At 47.8% G+C, this 22312-nt stretch overlaps 1 protein-coding gene across 1 annotated transcript in view; it reads left to right on the top strand.

Annotated features, from left to right (window-relative positions):
* The window catches only part of LOC140198472 (uncharacterized), an 82014-nt gene extending 60557 nt beyond the window's left edge, over positions 1 to 21457 (top strand). Inside the window, 8 exon segments of the mRNA XM_072259557.1 lie at positions 1252 to 1438; positions 5615 to 5720; positions 5722 to 6189; positions 6268 to 6363; positions 10064 to 10297; positions 11492 to 11514; positions 11611 to 11729; positions 20352 to 21457. Coding sequence (XP_072115658.1) covers positions 1252 to 1438; positions 5615 to 5720; positions 5722 to 6189; positions 6268 to 6363; positions 10064 to 10297; positions 11492 to 11514; positions 11611 to 11729; positions 20352 to 20953 — 1835 coding nt within the window. The 3' untranslated portion in view covers positions 20954 to 21457.
* The last annotated feature ends 855 nt before the right edge of the window (positions 21458 to 22312 follow it).

Raw genomic sequence — 22312 nt, 5'->3', positions numbered from 1 at the left:
TTGTGAGGCTGTGCCCTCTGGTCCTAGATCCTCACGTTATTGGAAACATCCTCTGCAGATTTAACTGTACAGCCTTGTGATTCCTTTGTAACTTCAGGACTGTCCTGATGCAACTTTCAACCCGAAATGTCAACAGTTCCTTCCGACCCACTGAGTTCCACTGAACTGTGGGGTGGCTAAGCTGTGTTCAGTATGTCTGTTCTTCCGATTCCAGCATCTCCAGTCTACCATGCTCCAGGGAATAACCTATTCAATAACCTATTCCTAACCTATTCAATCTTTCCCTCTAACTCGGGTCTTCAATTCCCTGCAAGTTTTCTGTACACTTTTAATCTTATTGACACATTGCCTGTAAAAACTTCCTCAAAATTCCCGAGTTAAATTAGGCCAGCCCTCGATGATAAGCAGCTGACAGTTGTAGTGTGGCTGAACTGTGAGAGTGTGTCTGTCTGTCACCAGGGCCAAATGTCACTTGCTGTATCATAACCACTCCTCTCATCTCACCTCACCTCAGTGGGCAAAACCTGCTTGCATTTACCCTATTGATACTCCTCATCATTTTGCATACCTCTATCAAAACTCTATTCAAACTTCTCTTAAACATTGACATCAAGCTTGCATCCATCGCTTGTGTCGCCCGCCACAAAGCTGACGGTATCAGAACCACCCCACTTTCCTGAAGCCTTCTGCAAATTACTCACAATTCATATTCATTTTGCTCTCCAAGCAGATCATTTCTTTTACTCCCAATCACCTCTTAACTTGAATTCTTGCTGAAACATATTTAAAACTCCCTTTATTTGCCATCAGCGTTTTGGCCCTTTCTTTTCCTTCTAATTTTTTGTTCCCCCACCCCACACTGCCCTCCGTACTCCCCACCCCTCCGTACTCCCCGTACCGGAATTAACCACCTCACACTTATCTCCCACCCTCAGTACCCCTCACCCCTCCCACTCTCCTACCTTTCGTTAACCCAGCATTCCCATCATCTGCACCTCTACCCCTCCCACCCTCTGTACAGCTTTGGATCTTCTGCATTCTTTTGGCGGTCACCGTTTGAACCGAGCTTAACCGTTTGACAATTTCCTTTACGTGTCCAATTAGGGGAACACATGCTCCCTCCCTGCGGTTTGTCCCAGCCTCTCAACTCGACCCCAGAACCCACCCTTATAATCCTCCACCCCACCGACACTTCTCGCCCTCCCACAGCCGGTCCCTGTCACCCACCCAGGCCCTCTCCTGAACCTGCAGCACAGCGCCGGGTAAGAGCAGCAAGCAGGCAGCGGCCAACAGATGCAGCCCCCAGCCGGCTCCCGATGCGCTGTGACTGCCCGGCCGCCCCTGGGCCATACTCCACGGCGGTGAGAGGCCGGTCGACGGGCGAACAGGTTCCACCGGTCCGATTCCATCAGTCGTTCTGCGGCACCGCGGCGCCGCTGTCTTAACTCATTATTACGTGCGGTGACCGCCCCTCGTGGGCGGGACGGGACGGCAGCGGAGGGAACGTCTCACAACCCCTCCCCGCAGGAAGGGCATTCAGCCACCGGTACGCTCGCACCCGAAGCCCAAGCTCGTCCACGCAGTCTGTATATTTTTTTTAAAGATTCAACTACACCGTCTCCAAAGCAAAAAGGGGCAGAAGAGACCGCAGCCGCTGGAATCCGGAGCCACACACACACAAAAAGCTGGAGTCTGAGTATGCGATGGGAAGACTCAAAAAGTTACCTTCCCCAAGCAGTCAAGATGGAGGGTTTCGGCGCGAAATGTCGGCTGTTTACTCCTTTCTACAGATGCTGCCTGGCCTGCTGAGTTCCTCCAGCATTTTGTGATTGTTTCTTTACCCCAACCACTAAGGCCGATCAACAACGCCCTCCAGTGACCCACATTTCCTGTCACTCACCTGATGTGCAAATAGAGCTGTGCCTCGTGTCACTTTATGGACATACAAGCAATGTATATAAACTAGCTTTTGTATTTACATTTATTGTGTTTTTATAACCGTGTTCTTTATTTTGTTGTGTTGTTTGTGTGTGTGCTGCATTGGATGCAGAGTAAAAATTATGTTCTCCTTTACACTTGTGTGCTGGAAATGACGAACTTGGAGGCCCCACACAGTGCCCTTTATCCTCAGTGTTTGCAGCCGCTGCACCAAGTGTCACAGCAGCCTGGTGTGCTGAGATAAAGAGGCGGTGTGGCCACTGATGGGCTCAGGAAATCTGAAAGCTCGTTTGCGCAGAGCTCCTATTACCAGCAGTCCATTGACAGGGTATTGTTTCAGGGTTACCTCAGTATAAGGTTTAATACTGGTATAGATCATGAAATTTGTTGTTCTGAGGCAGCAGTACATTGCAATACATAATAAAATCTATAAATTATAATAAGAAATATATTAAATTGTCTAGGGTAAATATTATTTGCGTATCACAACACAAAATTTTGAGTGCCCCTTTAAGGGAAAGTGAGGCCATCACTTGCATGAACACCGACACACCTGTGAAAATTTACTGATCACGAGGAAGCAATAATATAACTCACACCAGCGTAAATTTAAACTGTATTGACAAAATGCTGAAAACGCAGTCCAACTGAAACACAAATAAATAAACGTGCAACATCCAAGGACAAGGTATTGAACACTCTCCAAGGTTGTGTGATAAGCAGCTAATTAGAAGTTATCTGCATATTCTCTGTGAGACCATTGTCTGCATGAGGATCTTCCGACAGCGGTATCTGACCTTCCAAATGGGTTCTGTGAGCGTGTCACCGTGTTCTTCACTCATATTCACTCATAACACAATAGCGACATGGGTTCGATTCCCACTGCAGCCTGTAACGTGTTTGTACATTCTCCCCGTGACCACGTGGGTTTCCTCCGTGTGCTAAAAGCCATTTCTGCGCTGGGGAAAAGTCTCTGGCCATCCACTCGATTTACGTCTTTCATCTATCGCCAACTCTCATCCTTCTTCACTCCAAAGACAAAAGCCCGTGTTCACTGAACCTGAAAGACATTCTTTCTAATCCAGACAGCATCCTGCTAAATATCTTCTGCACCCTCACTAAAGCTTCCCCATCAGGTTCAGGTTCAATTGTCATTCGATACTCATGAATACAACCAAAGGAGACAACGTTACCCCAGGGCCAAGCTGCTAATACAGTAACAACAGTCACACCCAGCACAAGGCACATACACGAGATCAGTAAAATACAGTCACACAAAAAGCAAATCGTCCTTGACCCTGAGTCCATCATGCTGCAGAAATCTGCAGTCGATCAGAATACAGCTTGTCTTCTAAACACGAGGAATTCTGGTAATGTCTCCCTCCTCCACCTTCCCTCTTTCTACCCTTCTGATGACCATCTCACTACTTCTCCTCCCCACCTGCCCATCACCTCCTTGTGCTGCCCCTCCTCCTTCCCTTTACTCCAGGGTCCACTGTCCTCGTCTTTTAGATTCCTCCTCCTTCAGCCCTTCACCTTGTCCACCTATTGCCTCCACCTTCCCCCATCCACCCACCTATCTCCTCACTTGGTCTCACCTGTCACCTGTCAGCTTCAACTCCTTCCCCTCCCATCACCTTCTTATTCTGGCCTCACCCCCTTCCCTTTCCAGCCCGAATGAATGGTCTCAGCCTGAGACGTCGAGTTTCTGTTTATTATCTCTGTTATATCTGATGTGAAATGTGTTGCTTTGCAGCAACAGTGCAGTGCACAGACATAACATCACTATGAATTATAAAATAAATAGAGCAAGTGAAGGAATAATGGGGTAATCAGTGGGAATCAAAGAAGATGGTTGTGGTGTTTGGAGCTGATCATCTCAGCCACAGGACATCTCTGCAGGAACTCCACAGGACAGAGTCCTCGGCCCAAACTCCCTCAGCTGCTTCATCAATGACCTTCTGTCCATCGTAAGGTCAGAGGTCGGGATGGTCACTGATGACGACACAATGTTCAGCACCATCTACCACCCCTCAGATAATGAAGCAGCCCACAACACAAATGCAGCAAGACCCGGACAATATCCAGGCCTGGGCTGATATGTGGCAGGTGACAATCACATCACGCAGTGTCAGGCAGTGATATCTGAGGAAGGGATCTCTGGGAATCATGAGAACTGGGAAAATTGCAAAATATTGTAACTAGCTGCCTCACCGTTAGGGAAATTATAGTAGTTAGGCCGAGGGAGAAGGTCACTGAGAGGTGACGATATGACAGTCAGTGCAGTGATTAGACTGTGGATGTGTTTAGTCAGCAAGGTGACGCTCACTGGATCAAAGGTAAACAGGTGGAGTTTGGATTGCAGACCACGGCAGGAGAGTTTATCATCAGATAAGGAGAGTCATGGCAGGAAAACAGGGTCAGAAATGAAGACAATGAATTACAGAGAGCACTGGGAAATGGTTGTCTGTCAGATCGAGAGACACCACATAGAAATAATCAATTGTCAAATACTACAGAGAAACACAGGTTTCTGATGAATTTTTATGAAATCCACATGTTGCCATTGTATAACAGGAAGCCGAAAGACCATTGACTCAGTGGAGTATCTTTGCGATGACACTCGAAGTGTTCCCCGATGTTCACTGTAACAGGGCCTGAATAAACTGTCTTGTTCCCGAAACTCACCACTGCTGCCTGGCAGGTTCTTTCTGTACTGTTCCATCTGAACCGTATTTAAGTGGGAGACTGGTCCCCACACCCACAACCCAACCCCCAGTCCCTCTGTCCCTCGAGCTGCTGTTGTGGAAGCTGCCTGATGAAGACTGTCAGAGAGCAACACACTCAAAACGCTGGAGGACCTCAGGGGCTGTGGAGAGGAGAGCAGTCGTCGTTTCAGACTGAGAACCTTCAACGCTGTTTATTTCTCTCCATATGCTGCCTGACCGGCTGAGTTCCTCCAGTATATTGTGTGTGTTGCTCTGGAATTCCAGCATCTGCAGAATCTCTTGTGTTTGTGAGTGGAGATTCCAGCCCAGTGCCCCTGCTCTCATGGGCTAACGGGGTTTAGAAGACAGGCAGGGGGAAATCATTTCCACACATGGGCCTGTTCAGAACAAGTAAGACCGGACCTTTGGAGCCGGGCCATATGTGGTGAAGTCAAGAAGGGAAATGGAAATCAGGAGTTGAATGTTTTCCACACTGTCACGTACAATGTCCAGTCCTGTGGTTATTCCTGCAGCCACATCATTGTCATCGCCACAGCAACAGTCTCCGCACAGCAGATTCTCTCCACATCCCGTGTTCCATATCATTAACTGATTTAATAGTTGCATAAATTTACATTAATCACCGTTTTCCCACCTCAGTCTGACTATCTTCAGTCCTCAAGCTAAACAAAACGAGCTTTTGGAGGAACATCGAGGGTCAGGCAGCATCTGTGGAGAGAAATGGACAATCGACATTTCGGGTCGAGAACCTTCATTTGGACTGTCTCAACCTGGAATATCTTCTCTCTATTTTTCATCACAAATACTGTGTGACTCACTTCGTTCTTTCCAGATTCTTGCTTTCACAGTCCCTTGTGTCTCTCTTTTCAGGACTTGCCCCTTTAGTTCTGCTGTAGACTGAACCAAGCTCTTCTCTCCGGCTTTATCTATGTTAGCCTTGTTTAAAGTGTTGCTGATCCCTGCTGTGGAAACGAACACGATTCCTGCTCACTGAAAAGGAACATTCATTCCCGAGACTGCAGCGCCCCTAGTGGACAATCGCGGTACCACAAGCGTTCAGCAGCTCCCCGAAAGTGAAAGGATTCTGAACCAGGAAGTACCGAGAGTTAACATGGCTTCGAAAGCACAGGTCGAGAGTTTAACCGAGGAGGTAATTTGTCCCATTTGCCTCGATTTTTTCACCGATCCAGTTATACTGGAGTGTGGACACAACTTCTGCCGCTCCTGCATCACACGGTATTGGGAAAGGAAGGAGAGAAACTCCTGCCCGGAATGTAGAGAGGAGATTGCAGACCGCACCCTCAGGGTCAATCGGGCCTTAGCAAATCTGTCTGAGAAAGCTCGAAAACTAAACCTGAACCCGAAAGAGAAGGAAAGTAAACTTCACTGCGAGAAACATGAGGAAGAACTGAAGCTGTTTTGTGAGACGGACAAGACACTGATCTGCCTGATCTGCGCGACTGCGCGGGAACACAAGTCTCACAACCTCATGCCGGTTAACGAAGCCGTTGAAATCTACAAGGTAAAACTAACCAGGTTTTGATCAGTTGTTTACTTAGTTGCATATTTTGGTCTAATTTCTTTACTCTCTGATTCCCAGGGTCGGGTTAAATCTTCCTTAGACTCTCTCACTAAAAAGAAATCAGACTTCGAGGAAATGGAGCAACAACAGAAAGAGAAGATTTCTGGAGTTCTGGTGAGACTTCCAGAGCAGAATTTACAAATTTGCTGTGTAGTTTTGTTCCCCTTGAGGCAGAATAGCAGAGTATCGCAGTTCCAGTAACCTGGGATCGATCCTGACCCCTGGAGCTGTCTGCGTGGAGTTTTAAACACAAAATAATCTGCAGATTCTGGGGTCAAAGCAACACTCACAACACGCTGGAGGAGCTCAGCAGGTCGGCCAGCATCCGTGGAAACGCTCAGTCGACGTTTTGGGCCGGAACCCTTCGTCAGGACTGTAGAGGGAAGGGGCAGAGGCCCTATAAAGAAGGTGGGAAGGAGAAGGCTGGTAGGTTCCAGGTGAAAAACCAGTAAGGGGAAAGATAAAGGGGTGGGGGGAGGGGAAGGTGAAGAAGGAATAGGGAAAAACACGATGGATAGTAGAAGGAGGCGGAACCATGAGGGAGGTGATAGGCAGCTGGGGGAGGGGGCAGAGTGACATAGGGATGGGGGAAGGGAGGGGGAGAGAATTACTGGAAGTTGGAGAATTCTATGTTCATACCAGGGGCTGGAGACTACCTCGACGGTATATGAGGAGTTGCTCCTCCAACCTGAGCTTAGCCTCATCATGGCAGTAGAGGAGGCCATGTATGGACATATCTGAATGGGAATGGGAAGCAGATTTGAAGTGGGTGGCTACTGGGAGATCCTGTCTGTTGTGGCGGACGGAGCGGAGGTGCTCGATGAAGTGGTCCCCCAATCTGTGTTGGGTTTCACCGATGTAGGGGAGGACGCATTGGGAGCACCGGATGCAACAGATGACCCCAAAAGACTCACAAGTGGAGTGTTGCCTTACTTGGAAGGACTGTCTGGGGCCCTGAATGGTGACAAGAGAGGAGGTGTAGGGACAGGTGTAGCACTTACGCTTACAGGGATAAGTACCGGGTGGGAGATCCATGGGGAGTGATGTGTGGACCAGAGAGTCGCGGAGGGACCGATCCCTGTGGAAAGCGGAGAGGGGTGGAGAGGGAAAAATGTGCTTTGTGGTGGGGTCCTGTTGAATGTGGCGGAAGTTGCGGAGGATAATGTGCTGGATCCGGAGGCTGGTGGGGTGGTAGGTGAGGACAAGCGGAACTCTGTCCCTGTTGTGGTAGCGGGATGATGGGGTGAGAGCCAAAGTGCAGGAAATGGAGGAGATGGTGGTGAGGGCATCATTGATGACAGCAGAAGGGAAACCATGATCCTTAAAGAAAGAGGACATTTGAGATGTCCTGGAACAGAAAGCCTCATCCTCGGAGCAGATGCGGCGGAGACGGAGGAACTGAGAATAGGGAATGGCATTTTTGCATGTGGTGGGTTGCAAAGAGATATAGCTGAGGTAGTTATGAGAGTCAGTGGGCTTGAGGAAGATGTCAGTAGACAGTCTGTCTCCAGGGATGGAGACCGAGACATCGAGACAGGAGAGAGAATTGTCCAAGATAGACCAAGTGAATTTGATGGCTGGGTGGAAGTTAGAAGTAAAGTTGATGAAATTGACGAGCTCAGCATGGGTGCAGGAAGCAGCACCAATGTAGTCGTCAATTTACCAAAGGAAAAGTTGGGGAGCAGTACCAGAATAGGTTTGGAGCACAGACTGTTCCACATAACCAATGAAGAGGCAGGCATAGCTGGGACCTCTCCGCTACTTTCTGGATAATAGACTCACCAGTTCCCCACCACCACTACCCTCCCCCAGTTGGCGGAACTGGTTCTTACACTCAATAACTTCTCTTTTGGCTCTTCCCACTTTCTTCAGACTAAGGGTGTAGCTATGGGAACTCGAATGGGACCCAGCTATGCCTGCCTCTTCGTTGGTTATGTGGAACAGTCTGTGCTCCAAATCTATTCTGGTACTGCTCCACAACTAGCTACGGGAACTTGCATGGGCCCCGGCTATGCCTGCCTCTTCGTTGGTTATGTGGAACAGTCTGTGCTCCGAATCTATTCTGGTACTGCTCCCCAACATTTCCTTCGGTACATTGATGACTACATTGGTGCTGCTTCCTGCACCCATGCTGAGCTCGTCAATTTCATCGACTTTACTTCTAACTTCCAACCAGCCCTCAAATTCACTTGGTCTAAATTCGACACTTCTCTCCCCTTTCTCGATCTCTCAGTCTCCATCTCTGGAGACAGACTGTCCACTGACATCTTCTACAAGCCCACTGACTCTCATAACTACCTCAACTATACCTCTTCCCACCCTGCCACATGCAAAAATGCCATTCACAATTCCCAGTTCCTCCGTCTCCGCCGCATCTGCTCCGAGGATGAGGTTTTCCATTCCAGGACATCTCAAATGTCCTCTTTCTTTAAGGGTTGTGGTTTCCCTTCTGCTGTCATCAATGATGCCCTCACCCGCATCTCCTCCATTTCCCGCATTTCGGCCCTCACACCATCCTCCCGCCACCACAACGGGGACAGAGTTCCCCTTGTCTTCACCTACCACCACACCAGCCTCCGGATCCAGCACATTATCCTCTGCAAATTCTGCCACCTTCAGCAAGACCCCACCACTAAGCACATCTCTCCCTCTCCACCCCTCTCCACCCCTCTCCACTTTCTGCAGGGATCGGACCCTCCGCGACTCCCTGGTCCACACGTCCCTCCCCACGGATCTCCTACCCGGCACTTATCCCTGTAAGCACAAGTGCTACACCTGTCCCTACACCTCCTCTCTTGCCACCATTCAGGGCCCTAGACAGTCCTCCCAAGGGAGGCAACACTTCACTTGTGAGTCTGTTGGGGTCATCTATTGCAACCGGTGCTCCCGGTGCGGCCTCCTCTACATCGGTGAAACCCGACGCAGATTGGGGGACTGCTTCATCGAGCACCTCCACTCCGTCCGCCAAAACAGACAGCATCTCCCAGTAGCCACCCACTTCAACTCTGCTTCCCATTCCCATTCAGATATGTCTATACATGGCCTCCTCTCGTGTCATGATGAGGCTAAACTCAGGCTGGAGGAGCAACACCTCATATACCATCTAGGTAGTCTCCAGCCCCTTGGTATGAACATAGAATTCTCTAACTTCCAGTAATTCCCTCCCCCTCCCTTCCTCTATTGCTATGTCACTCTGCCCCCTTCCCCAGCTGCTTACCACCTCCCTCAACATTCCGCCTCCTTCTACTACCCATTGTGTTTTCCCCTATTCCTTCTTGACCTTTCCTGCCTATCCCCTCCCTGCTTCCCCTCCCCCACCCCTTTAAATTTCCCCTTACTGGTTTTTCACCTGGAACCTACCAGCCTTCTCCTTCCCACCCTCCCCCCACCTTCTTTATAGGGCCTCTGCCCCTTCCCTCTTCAGTCCTGACGAAGAGTTCCAGCCCGAAACGTCGACTGATCTTTTCCACGGATGCTGCCCGACCTGCTGAGTTCCTCCAGCGTTTTGTGGGTGCTGCGTGGAGTTTGCATGTTCTTTCCGTAACCAGTACCTTCCTTTAGCTGACTTTGCAGGTTGAACGGTAATTTGGCTACTGTAATTAACCTTGTGATTGTGGGTGGTCTGTGAATCAGGTCGGAGTTAGTGGGTCAGAGACAGAGTATATGTTTCAGGGAGACGTGGGGGAATGTGATGGAGGGGATTGTTCTGAAAACCAGCAGAGACGTTAATGGGCTGAATGGTTACATTCCATGTCAGAAGGAAATACAAAAAATAGCCTCAAATAGGAAACTATCCTCTCCTTTCATTGGACAGGAACAGTCACACAGCCTTCAGTCCCAGATCACATCCCATTTTGCTGAACTGCGCCGGGTTCTCACTGAGAAAGAGCAGCGTGCACTGCGAAATCTCAGGGAAGAAGAGGAGAGGATTCTGAATCCAATGGAGAAAAGTCTTCGAGAGATTCAAGGGAATTTAAATTCTACCCAGGAGGAAATCTCAAAGTTACAGGAACGGATGGATCGACAAGAAAATATCACATTCCTCATGGTGAGAGATTTCACTTTGGATCTGTAAAAGTGCACTGTCAAAAAATGATGCATTTTAATGCAAATAATGTAGTTGGAAACTGATTTCCACCATGTGGACATCCTGACTGTTCAGAGTTGTGATTGTCCCAAACCGGCCTCCCACAACATCTGTACATCACAGGACAGTCTGCAACCTTCTCGGGAATGAGTTACTCTGATCAGAGCACTGAGTTGGTGATCGTTTCTGTGATTGCCACGTATAATATCCCTGATACTCAGAGTAACACCCAGTTACAGTCACAGGCTGTGAGTGTGCTTCTGATATTCTCTTCACCACATTTCTTGTGGCATTTATTAACAACCAACTGATGTTTTATCTTTGACATTTGGTCTCACACAAGGAGAAATATTTTCTCCACTCCCATCCCAACAAATCCATTAAATTCCTCCATCTGATCCTCCCTGACATCGTAACCAGATAAAAACGCACAACTTGTCCAGTATCTCCTGTAAGTTTCATCCTCTCAGTTATGGTATAAATTTCAGAGTTACAGAATACACGTGGACTAAAATGTTAACTGTCCTGTGCTATCACCAGTGGGATCATCAGTTGATCTGCCACCTGTCTTCAGGAGTTTCGGCCCGTTTATGATCAAGACTCCCTCGAGGTGGCGGGCCAGCAGTGCTAAAGCACCACCTCCCAATGGTGAGCTTAAAAACTTGGCATCTGCCTCTATCAGAGTTGTTGGTCACTTCCATCCAACAGATAGTCTGCTCTTCAGGTGTCTATGCAACTACTGAAGGGCTTGCAAGATATATATACACTGTCCGGCTATCTGCCCCTCTGGACATACTTGGTCCACACCCATGCTGATCCTTTCTCTGCTGCCTCAGCTACAGCCCTGCTGATTGACTTGATCTCTCTTCTAGTGAAGCCAAGATCTCGCAGCCACTTCTTCAAAGTGAATGCAATAAATCCACGGCAGCCTACTTCGAATGGATAGCATGAGACCTTCCACCCTCTGTCTCTGCACTCATAATTATTCCTTGTACTTACTCCCGTGGTTCTGTGTCCCTCTTTCTCCATTCGTTTCAGTGGGAGTGAGTTTAGTGGGAATTTTCAGCAGCTTGTAATAACTAGGCTCAGATTCCTGCTGTTCGGATGCCAATGGTCAGTCTCAGTCAATTGAGATCTGTGTTTTATTTATTTCAGGAGGAAGCTCGTCGGAAGAGGAGGTAGGACATGGTCTTGACTGAAACTCTGTATGGATTTGTAAAATAGTTCAAATATCACTGATGTTCAGTTTATAACTAGATGTATAATATTTACAGGATTAGTAATGAAGAACAGACATTGTCAGTGACAGATGGTGCCCTACTGGTTGAAAAATTCTATCACCCCTATTTGTTCGACATTGCATTGGGAGAAGCGTTGGACAGCATTAAGCGAGGTAAAACATACAGATTCATTCTGGCACCAACCCCACCTGCTGGGGCACATCACTGCCACATGGTCAGCTGGAGATGTCAGACCCTTGAACACACCAAACCAGGGGCAAGATACAACCAATTCACTGGTCTGTTAGATGAATCATTGCATCCTGATCCCATTTGCGCTGGACAAACAAGCCAATGCACGAGTTTGAATCCTGACATGGTAGCTCTGGAAGTAATATTCCATTAATGACATTAAGGGGGATAAAATCTGGTATCACTGTGGTGACAGGGATTGTCAGAAAAATACACCAGTCCTTCGTGCCACTCACCCTGTCTGACCTGTCCGTGACCGCAGTCTGATTGACTCAGCTCTGCCCCCTGCTGGACACACGAGGCTCACTGCTGTTATCAAACCACCGCATTAAAGACTGAGCAACACACATCAAAGTTGCTGGTGAACCAGCAACTTTGATGTGTGTTGCTTAAATTTACAGCATCTGCAGTGTTCACCAGCAACTTTGATGTGTGTTGCTTAAATTTACAGCATCTGCGTTCACCAGCAACTTTGATGTGTGTTGCTCAAATTTACAGCATCTGCAGAATTCCTGTTTACGTTAAAGACTGAGCCCGGACACACCAACCAGCATTAACACTGGTGAACACAGCATAGATAAATAAGGTAGATAAATCACCCGGACCAGATGGAATGCACCCACATGTTCTGAAGGAAGTAGCTGTGGAGATTGCGGAGGCATTAGCGATGATCTTTCAAAAGTCGATATATTCTGGCATGGTTCCGGAGGACTGGAAGATTGCAAATGTCACTCCGCTATTTAAGAAGGGGGCAAGGAAGCAAAAAGGAAATTATAGACCTGTTAGCTTGACATCGGTGGTTGGGAAGTTGTTGGATTCGATTGTCAAGTATGAGGTTACAGAGTACCTGGAGGCATATAACAAGATAGGTAGAACTCAGCATGGATTCCTTCAAGAAAAATCCTGCCTGACAAACCTATTACAATTTTTTGAGGAAATTACCAGTAGGCTAGACAAGGGAGATGCAGTGGATGTTGTATATTTGGATTTTCAGAAGGCCTTTGACAAGGTGCCACACATGAGGCTACTTAACAAGATAAAAGCCCATGGAATTACTGGAAAGTTACATACATGGGTAGAGCGTTGGCTGATTGGCAGGAAACAGAGAGTGGGAATAAAGGGATCCTATTCTGGTTGGCTGCCGGTTACGAGTGGTGTTCCACAGGGGTCCGTGTTGGGGCCGCTTCTTTTTATGTTGTACATCAACGATTTGGATTATGGAATAGATGGCTTTGTGGCTATGTTTGCTGACGATACGAAGATAGGTGGAGGGGCCGGTAGTGCTGAGGAAACTGAGAGTCTGCAGAGAGACTTGGATAGATTGGAAGAATGGGCAGAGAAGTGGCAAATGAAATACAATGTTGGAAAGTGCATGGTTATGCACTTTGGCAGAAGAAATAAACGGGCAGACTATTATTTAAAAGGGGAGAGAATTCAAAGTTCTGAGATGCAACAGGACTTGGGAGTCCTCGTGCAGGATACTCTTAAAGTTAACCTCCAGGTTGACTCGGTGGTAAAGAAGGTGAATACAATGTTGGCACTCATTTCTAGAGGAATAGAGTATAGGAGCAGGGATGTGATGTTGAGGCCTTATAAGGCGCTGGTGAGACCTCACTTGGAGTACTGTGGACAGTTTTGGTCTCCTTATTTAGGAAAGGATGTGCTGACGTTGGAGAGGGTACAGAGAAGATTCACTAGAATGATTCTGGGAATGAGAGGGTTAACATAAGAGGAATGTTTGTCCACTGTTGGACTGTATTCCTTGGAGTTTCGAAGAATGAGGGGAGACCTCATAGAAACGTGTCAAATGTTGAAAGGCATGGACAGAGTGGATGTGGCTAAGTTGTTTCCCATGATGGGGGAGTCTAGTATGAGAGGGCATGACTTAAGGATGGAAGGGTGCCCATTCAGAATAGAAATGCAAAGAAATTTTTTTAGCCAGAGGGTGGTGAATATATGGAATTTGTTGCCACGGGCAGCAGTGGAGGCCAAGTCATTGGGTATATTTAAGGCAGAGATTGATAGGTATCTGAGTCACCAGAGCATCAAAGATCGGGGTGAAAAGGTGGGGGAGTGGGACTAAATGGGAGAATGGATCAGCTCATGATGAGATGGCAGAGCAGACTCGATAGGCCGAATGGCCGACTTCTGCTCCTTTGTCTTATGGTCTTATGGTCTTATAACTGGTCTGGCAAATCTCCCTCACACACATTCACAAGAAGGTTTAGCAAGTTGTAGTCACAGCCTCAACATTGCACATTGATAGTCCCCTCAGTAACCTGGAAACTATTCTCTTCCGACACAGTGAATGGTTTCTATTTGAACAATTCACACACGTGTCACACAAAGTCAACACACACTGGACATGTGAAGACACACTGATATTTACCACAACCACCACACAGACACACACACATTGATACATTGATATATTGATAATATCCAAATGCACCATCAGAGGGGACACACCGTCAGAGACACAGACACATTTCCGTGTGTTTGTCCCATATCTTTCTAACCATTGCCTATTGTTGTACCTGTCTAAATTGATTTTATATTATTTTAATTATACCTCTTTCCACAGCTTCCTTTGGCAGCAAATTCCACATGTACCCACTTCCCTCACAGTGAGAAAGCTGCCCTGCAGATCCCTTGAAAAACTTTCCTCTCTTACCTTCAATCTCTGCCCTCTAGTTTTGGGCTCCCCTGGAGTTCCCTGGTGTGACCTTCCAGCCCTTCTTAAGGCACCACCTGAGCCATCCTCCAGTCTTCCAGCAGCTCACCTGTGGTGAAATGTGAAGCTAATATATCTGCCAGAGTCTCTGCAAATTCATCCTCTGTCCTAATGAGGGGCTGTGGGGAGTGGGTTTGTGGGAAAGGAGACAAAGGGACCCTTATCACCCATATTCATCCCCTTCACCTTCTGTTTCCATCTACACACACAGTTCACCACAGGCTTTCCACCCCTCCCCATCTGGTTCCGATTCCACCTGCCATTCATCTCTCCCCTCATGGTTCCATGATCATAAACAGGAAAAAGTCTGCAGATGCTGGAGATCCAAATCAACACACACAAAATGCTGGAGGAACTCAGCAGGTCAGACAGCATCTATTGTAATGAATAAACAGTTGATGTTTTGGGCTGTGATCCTTCTTCAGGAGTGAAATTGAAGGGGGGAGATGCCAGAATAAAAAGGTGGGGAGAGGGGAGAGAGGCTAGCTAGAAGGTGAGAGGTGAAGCCAGGGGGTGGGACAGCTAAAGGGCTGGAGAAGAAGGAATCTGATCGGAGAGGAGAGTGGACCATAAGAGAAAGGGAAGGAGGAGGGGACCCAGGGAGTAGTGATATGGAGGTGAGAAGAGGTTAAAGGCCAGAGTGGAGAAAGAAGAAGGCGGGGGGGGAGTGAGAAAAAATTTTACCTGAAGAGGAAATCAATATTCATGCCATCAGGTCAGAGGCTACCCAGGCAGAATATGTGTTGCTCCTCCATCTTGAGGATGGCCTCATCTTGGCGCAAGAGGCGGCTGTGGACCGACATTTTGGAATGGGAATCAAAATTTTTGGCCACTGAAGTTCCCCTATGGATGGATAGAGTGGAACCTCCTTTACTGATAAGATTCCAGCACAGATCGGCCTTTGTGCTCCTGTTTTTCACCCTCCCACAGCTGTCTCCCACCTTCCCATCTCCCAACCTTCCCCGCAACCTTGCTCTGACTGGTGATCAAAATTTTCATTGTGTTGGTCTCCACCTGTCATTCACTTCCCAGTGTCCCCCAACTCCAGTCCACACTCCCCACCCTTCCGCTACCTGGAGCAACCTGCCTGCCATCTTTCACCAATCTTCAGTCCACAGTCACTTCAGACTCCTGTCTCATCACTCCCCTTCTCCTCTGCTCAATCTACACCCCTCATAATCTTATATATTTCTGTCAGATCACCTCCCAGTTCACTTACCTGCACTTGGCCCGTATCCTTCTAAACCTTCCCTGTCATCATTTCTCTGTCTCAGCCAGTTCTACGGGGCTCTCAATTCTCCCATGTTACAGAAAATGATCGATCTCATTTTCTACCACATTACAGAAGCAAGTGTGCTGCAGGTCCTGAAATGCATAAAGTTCGATAAATCCCCAGGTCCTGATCAAGTTTATCCCAGGACATTGTGGGAAGCTCAGCAAGAAATTGTGGGGCTCTTTTGGAGATATGTGTGTCATCGATAGCTGTGGGTGAGGGGCCAGAAGACTGGAGGGAGACCAGTGTTGAACATTTATTGAAGATCGGCTGCAGGGAAAAGCCTGGGAAGTACAGACCGGTGAGCCTAACGTCAGTGGAGGGTATATTAATGGAGGGGATTCTGAGAGACAGGATCTACATTCATTTGGAAAGACAAGGACTAATCAGGGATACCCAGCTTGGTTTTCTGCATGGACGGTACGGTAGCATAGTGGTTAGCACAACGCTTTACTGTACCAGTGACCCGGGTTCATGTCCCGTCACTGCCTGTAAGGAGTTTGTACGTTCCCCATGACCACGTTGGTTTCTTCCAGGTGCTCTGGTTTCACAGTCCAAACTCGTACCGGTTGGCAGGTTAATTGGTCATTGTAACTTGTCCCATGGTCAGGCTCGGATTAAATCAGGGGTTGCCGGGTGGTGGGGGTCATTGTAACTTGTCCCATGGTCAGGCTCAGATTAAATCAGGGGTTGCGGGTGGTGGGGGTCATTGTAACTTGTCCCATGGTCAGGCTCAGATTAAATCAGGGGTTGCGGGTGGTGGGGGTCAAAGGGCCGGAAGGGCCTATTCCGTGCTGTATCTCAATAAATAAATTACAGCTGATGAAAGTGCAGTAGACATCGTCTCCATGGAGTTTAGCGAGGGATTTGACGAGGTAGCAGAGAGTTAGATCACATGGGATACAGTACGATCTGGAATAGGATACAGAATTGTCTGGGTGGAGTCCTGTGACCAGCGGTTGTGCTGCAGGGATCGGTGCTGGGTCCACTGTTTTTCATCATTCATATGAATGACTTGCAGAGAATGTAGGTGACATGTTTAGTAGGTTTGTGAAGGACTCTAAAATTGGTGGTTTCATGGACAGTGAAGAGGTTATTTACTTATTTAGATACAGTGTGAAACAGGCCGTCCCAGTCCAACGACCTGCTCCACCCAGCACCCCAACTATTTAAAACTAGCCTATTCTTGGGGCAATGTACAGTGACCATTTAACCTACAAACCGTCATGTCTTTGTACGAGCGTCACAGAGTGATAGAAACTAACAGCACAGGCCCTTCAGCCCACCCGGTCTGTACTGAAACATTTAAACTACCTTCTCCCATCGACCTGCACCGGGACCATCGTCCTCCAACTCCTGCCATCCATGTACCTGTCCAAACTTCTCTTAAATGTTTAAATCGAGCTTGCATGCATCACTTGCACTGGCAGCTCGTTCCACACTCTGACGACTCTCTAAATGAAGAAGTTTCCCCTCATGTTCCCCTTAAACTTTTCATCTTTCACCCTTAACTCATGACCTCTGGTTGTAATCCCATCCAACCTCCGTGGAAAAAGCTCATTTACAATATCTCTACCCCTCATAATTTTGTATACCTCTATCAAATCTCCCCTTAGTCTTCTATGTTACAAGGAATAAAGTCCTAAAGTATTCAATCTTTCCTTATGACTCAGGTCTTCCAGTCCCAGCTGCATCGCTGTAAATTTTCTCTGTACTCTTTCCTGTAGGTACCCTTTCCTGTAGCTATTCAGAAAGTAAGAAGGCATGGGATCCAGGGAAGTTTGGCCAGGTGGATTCAGAATTGGCTTGCCTGCAGAAGGCAGAGTGTGGTGGTGGAAGGAGTACATTCAGATTGGAGGGTTGTGACTAGTGGTGTCCCACAAGGATCTGTTCTGGGACCTCCACTTTTCATGATTTTTATTAACAACCTGGATGTGGGGGTAGAAGGGTGGGTTGGCAAGTTTGCAGATGACACTAAGGTTGGTGGTGTTGTAGATAGTGTAGAGGATTGTCAAAGATTGCAGAGAGACATTGATAGGATGCAGAAGTGGCTGAGAAGTGGTAGATGGAGTTCAACCCGGAGAAGTGTGAGGTGGTACACCTTGGAAGGACCAACTCCAAGGCAGAGTACAAAGTAGATGGCAGGATTCTTGGTAGTGTGGAGGAGCAGAGGGATCTGGGGGTACATGTCCACAGATCCTTGAAAGTTGCCTCACTGGTAGGTAGGGTAGTTAAGAAAGCTTATGGGGTGTTAGCTTTCATAAGTCGAGGGATAGAGTTTAAGAGTCGCGATGTAATGATGCAGCTCTATAAAACTCTGGTTAGGTCACACTTGGAGTACTGTGTCCAGTTCTAATCGCCTCACTACAGGAAGGATGTGGAAGCATTGGAAAGGGTACAGAGGAGATTTACCAGGATGCTGCCTGGTTTAGAGAGTATGCATTATGATCAGAGATTAAGGGAGCTAGGGCTTTACTCTTTGGAGAGAAGGAGGATGAGAGGAGACAGGATAGAGGTGTACAAGATAATAAGAGGAATAGATAGAGTGGATAGCCAGCACCTCTTCCCAGGGCACCACTGCTCAATACAAAAGGACATGGCTTTAAGGTAAGGGTTGGGAAGTTCAAGAGGGATATTAGAGGAAGGTTTTTTACTCAGAGAGTGGTTGGTGCGTGGAATGCACTGCCTGAGTCAGTGGTGGAGGCAGATACACTAGTGAAGTTTAAGAGACTACTAGACAGGTATATGGAGGAATTTAACGTGGGGGGTTATATGGGAGGCAGGGTTTGAGGGTTGGCACAACATTGTGGGCCGAAGGGCCTGTACTGTGCTGTACTATTCTATGTTCTATGTTCTATGTACGTGACTAAACCTGCACACAATATTTCAAATTAGGCCTCAACAACATCTCATGCAACTTCAACATAACATACATCTCTGGTACTCAATACTTTGATTTATGAAAGTCAAAGAAGAGCTTTCTTGATGGCCCTATCTCCCTGTAACAGCACTTTCGATGTATTAATGGACCCCTGTTCCCAGATCTGCTGTAGAACAGAGTCCTCAGTGCCCGACCATTCACTGTGTAAGACCTACACTGGGGTCCTACCAAAGTGCAACAGCTCACACTTGTCTGCATTAAATTCCAGCTGACACTTTTCAGGCCATTTTTCCAGCTGCTCCAGATCCCACTGCAAGTAATGATGGTCTTCCTCGCTGTCCACTGCTCCCCAATCTGAGGGATGAATCGTGAGCACCCAGTGGAAAGGCACGAGGTCACCGAGAGGCCATACAAACTCCTTACAGATAGTGTCGCAATTGATCTCAGAACTCCAGAATGCCGCGAGCTGCAACAGTATTGTGTTATCCACTACATAACCCTGTTGCTCATGGTTTATCCAAGATTACAATTAGATCTTGATGGATTAGATATCTAGGCCATTGGATGGAAATTGATATTAATTCAGAGAGATGTGGGTGTTACATTTTGGAAGGCAAACCAGGACAGGATTACACAGGAATCGGTGAGGCCCTGGAGGGTGTTGTGGAACAGAGAGACCAGGAGGTGATTGTCTTCATCAGTCAGAATACTGAGTACAGGAGCTGGGACGTCACGTTATGAGTGTACAAGAGATTGGGAAGGCCAGATTTGGAGCAGAGTAACACACACAAACTGCTGGAGAAAAACAGCAGGTCAGGCAGCAGCTATGAATATGAATAAACAGTTGATATTTTCGGTCAAGGTTTGATGTGTTTTGCTTTGGATTTCCAGCATCCGCAGACCTTCTTGTCTTTATGATTTGGATCACACTGTCCAGTGCTGGTGATCTTTCTCCAGGAAGAATGTTATTAAACTGAGAGGGTATGAAACAGATTTACAAGTATATTACTGTTTTGGGTTATAAGGAGCGGCTGGATACTCTGGGTCTTTTTTCCTGGAGCTCAGGAGGCTGCCAAAGGAAACTGTAGAGGTTGGTACAGTTACAATGTTTAAAAGACATCTGGACAGGTACATGGGTAGGAGAGTTGTAAAGGAATAATGGGCAAATATAGACAAATGGAACAAGTTCATTAAAGTGAGTTGGTCGACATGAATGAATTCTGCCTTCCCCCCTCTTTAAATGCCTCCAGTGTTCACTCACCACATCCTCATCTGGATCCAGTTGTTTCTCCACTGCTTCCTCATATCCGTTTCCAGAGCTATCTCCCGTCCTTCCTTCCAATCTTGAGGTAAGGTCTCGGCTTGAGACATCGACTGTACATCTCCCTTGACGCATGTTGTTTGACCCGCTGAGATCCTCCAGAATTTTGTGTGTGTTGATCGGGAAAAATGCGCTCTCCATGTCGTGGAATTCTCGGGATGATGCTGGTTGTCCATCCGCTGCAGTATGGGTAAAATCCCAGGAAAGGGTCCTGTCGGCCACCCGACTGAGCCTGAAGCACAGCGGCCTCTCCCCCGGTCCGGTCCCGGGTCTGCGCTGCCCGAGTTTCCCCCCGATCCGCGGGAACTCTCTAATTCTCTGCTTCTCCCCCCAGTCTCTGTCACCCTGGATGTGGAAACGGCGAGTCCGCGGCTGGAGGTGTCTGAGGATCGGAAGAGTGTGAGAGCGACCGGGACCCGGAGGGATCTCCCTGACACCGGGAAGAGGTTCACAGTCGGGTTTTGTGTGCTGGGATCAGAGGGATTCACATCGGGGAGACATTACTGGGAGGTGGAGGTGACGGGGAATCGGTGCTGGAGTCTGGGAGTCGCCGCAGAGTCTGTGGAGAGGAAGGGATGGGTCACACTGAGTCCGGAGACCGGATTCTGGATCTTCGGGCGGTTTGGTGACGTAATGAAGGTTCACACCTCCCCTCGATCCCGTCTCCCTGCCGGTCCCATCCCCAGGAGGGTGGGAGTTTATCTCCGTTACGAGTCCGGGACAGTTTCATTTTACAACGCGGAGACCAAGTCCCATCTCCACACCTTCACTGGGAATAAATTCACGGAGAAACTTTATCCTTTCTTCTGGACTGTATATACAAACGAGTGGCTGAGAATCTGCTCCGGTTCCGCTCCGGGTCTGTGGATGGGTCGGATCCGGGACCGGCGTCAGGAGAAAGTCAGTGTAAATATAAATGTGCGGAGACTGAAATAAACACGATGTGAGAATTATCGATCCATTTATTTTAACTCGTTCACCGCATCCGTCAATGGGACAGAAACACCGCGGATTCAGCAGCAGCCGCGGGCGGCGTGTCCTGAGCTCCCCGGCTCCCCCGGGTGCTAAAGTCCACCGGGACTGACCGGGTAACTGGGACAAGTGGTCGTGGTGCTGACTGGGAGAGGGAAGTCAAGGTGAGCCGGGATCTCTACATTGAATCAGATATTCATTTTAAGACCATAAGATGTAGAAGCAGAGGTAGGCCATTCGGCCCATCAAGTCTGCTCCACCATTCAATCATGGGCTGATCCAATTCTTCCAGTCATCCCCACTCCCCTGCCTTCTCCCCATACCCATTGATGCCCTGGCTAATGAAGAACCTGTCTTTCTCTGTCTTAAATGCATCCAATGACTTGGCCTCCACGGCCGCTCGAAATTCCACAGACTTACCACCCTCTGACTAAAGTAATTTCTCTGCATCTCAGTTCTAAAAGGACGTCCTTCAATCCTGAAGTCATGCCCTGTTGTACTAGAGTCCCCTACCATGGGAAATAACTTTGCCAAATCTGATCTGTTCAGGCCTTTTTCAGAATGTTTCTATGAGAGCCCCCTCATTCTCCTGAACTCCAGGGAATACAGCCCAAGAGCTGCCAGACATTCTTCATACGGTAACCCTTTCATTCCTGGAATCATTCTTGTGAATCTTCTCTGATTCCTCTCCAATGTCAATATATCCTTTCTAAGATAAGATGCTGCTCACAATACTCCAAGTGTGGTCTCACGAGTGCCTCAGAGCCTCAACATCACATCCCTGCTCTTATATTCTCTACCTCTAGAAATGAATGTCAACATTGCATTCACCTTCTTCACCACCGACTCAACCTGGAGGTTAACCTTCAGGGTATCCTGCACAAGGACTCCCAAGTCCCTTTGCATCTCTACATTTTGCATTCTCTCCCCATCTAAATAATAGTCTGCCCATTTATTTCTTCCATCAAAGTGCATGACAGTACACTTTTCAACATTATAGTTAATTTGCCACTTCTTTGCCCATTCTCCTAAGCTATCTACGTCTCTGTTTCCTCAACACTGCCCGCTCCACCACCTATCTTTGTGTCATCGGCAAATTTAGCCACAAATCCATTACCCCATAGTCCAAATCATTGACGTACATTGTAAAAAACAGTGGTCCCAACTTTGACCCCTGTGGAATTCCACTGGTAACCGGCAGCCAGACAGAATAGGATGCCTGTGTTCCCACTCTCTGTTTTCTGCCAATCAGCCAATGCTCCACCCATGCTAGTAACTTCCCTGTATTCCATTGGCTCTTATCTTGCTAAGTAGCCTCATGTG

The sequence above is a fragment of the Mobula birostris genome, chromosome 5, assembly GCF_030028105.1.
Source record: "Mobula birostris isolate sMobBir1 chromosome 5, sMobBir1.hap1, whole genome shotgun sequence".
Taxonomy (NCBI): domain Eukaryota; kingdom Metazoa; phylum Chordata; class Chondrichthyes; order Myliobatiformes; family Myliobatidae; genus Mobula; species Mobula birostris.
Note: the sequence above shows the minus strand (reverse complement) of the source record. Positions and strands in the feature narration are given on the sequence as shown.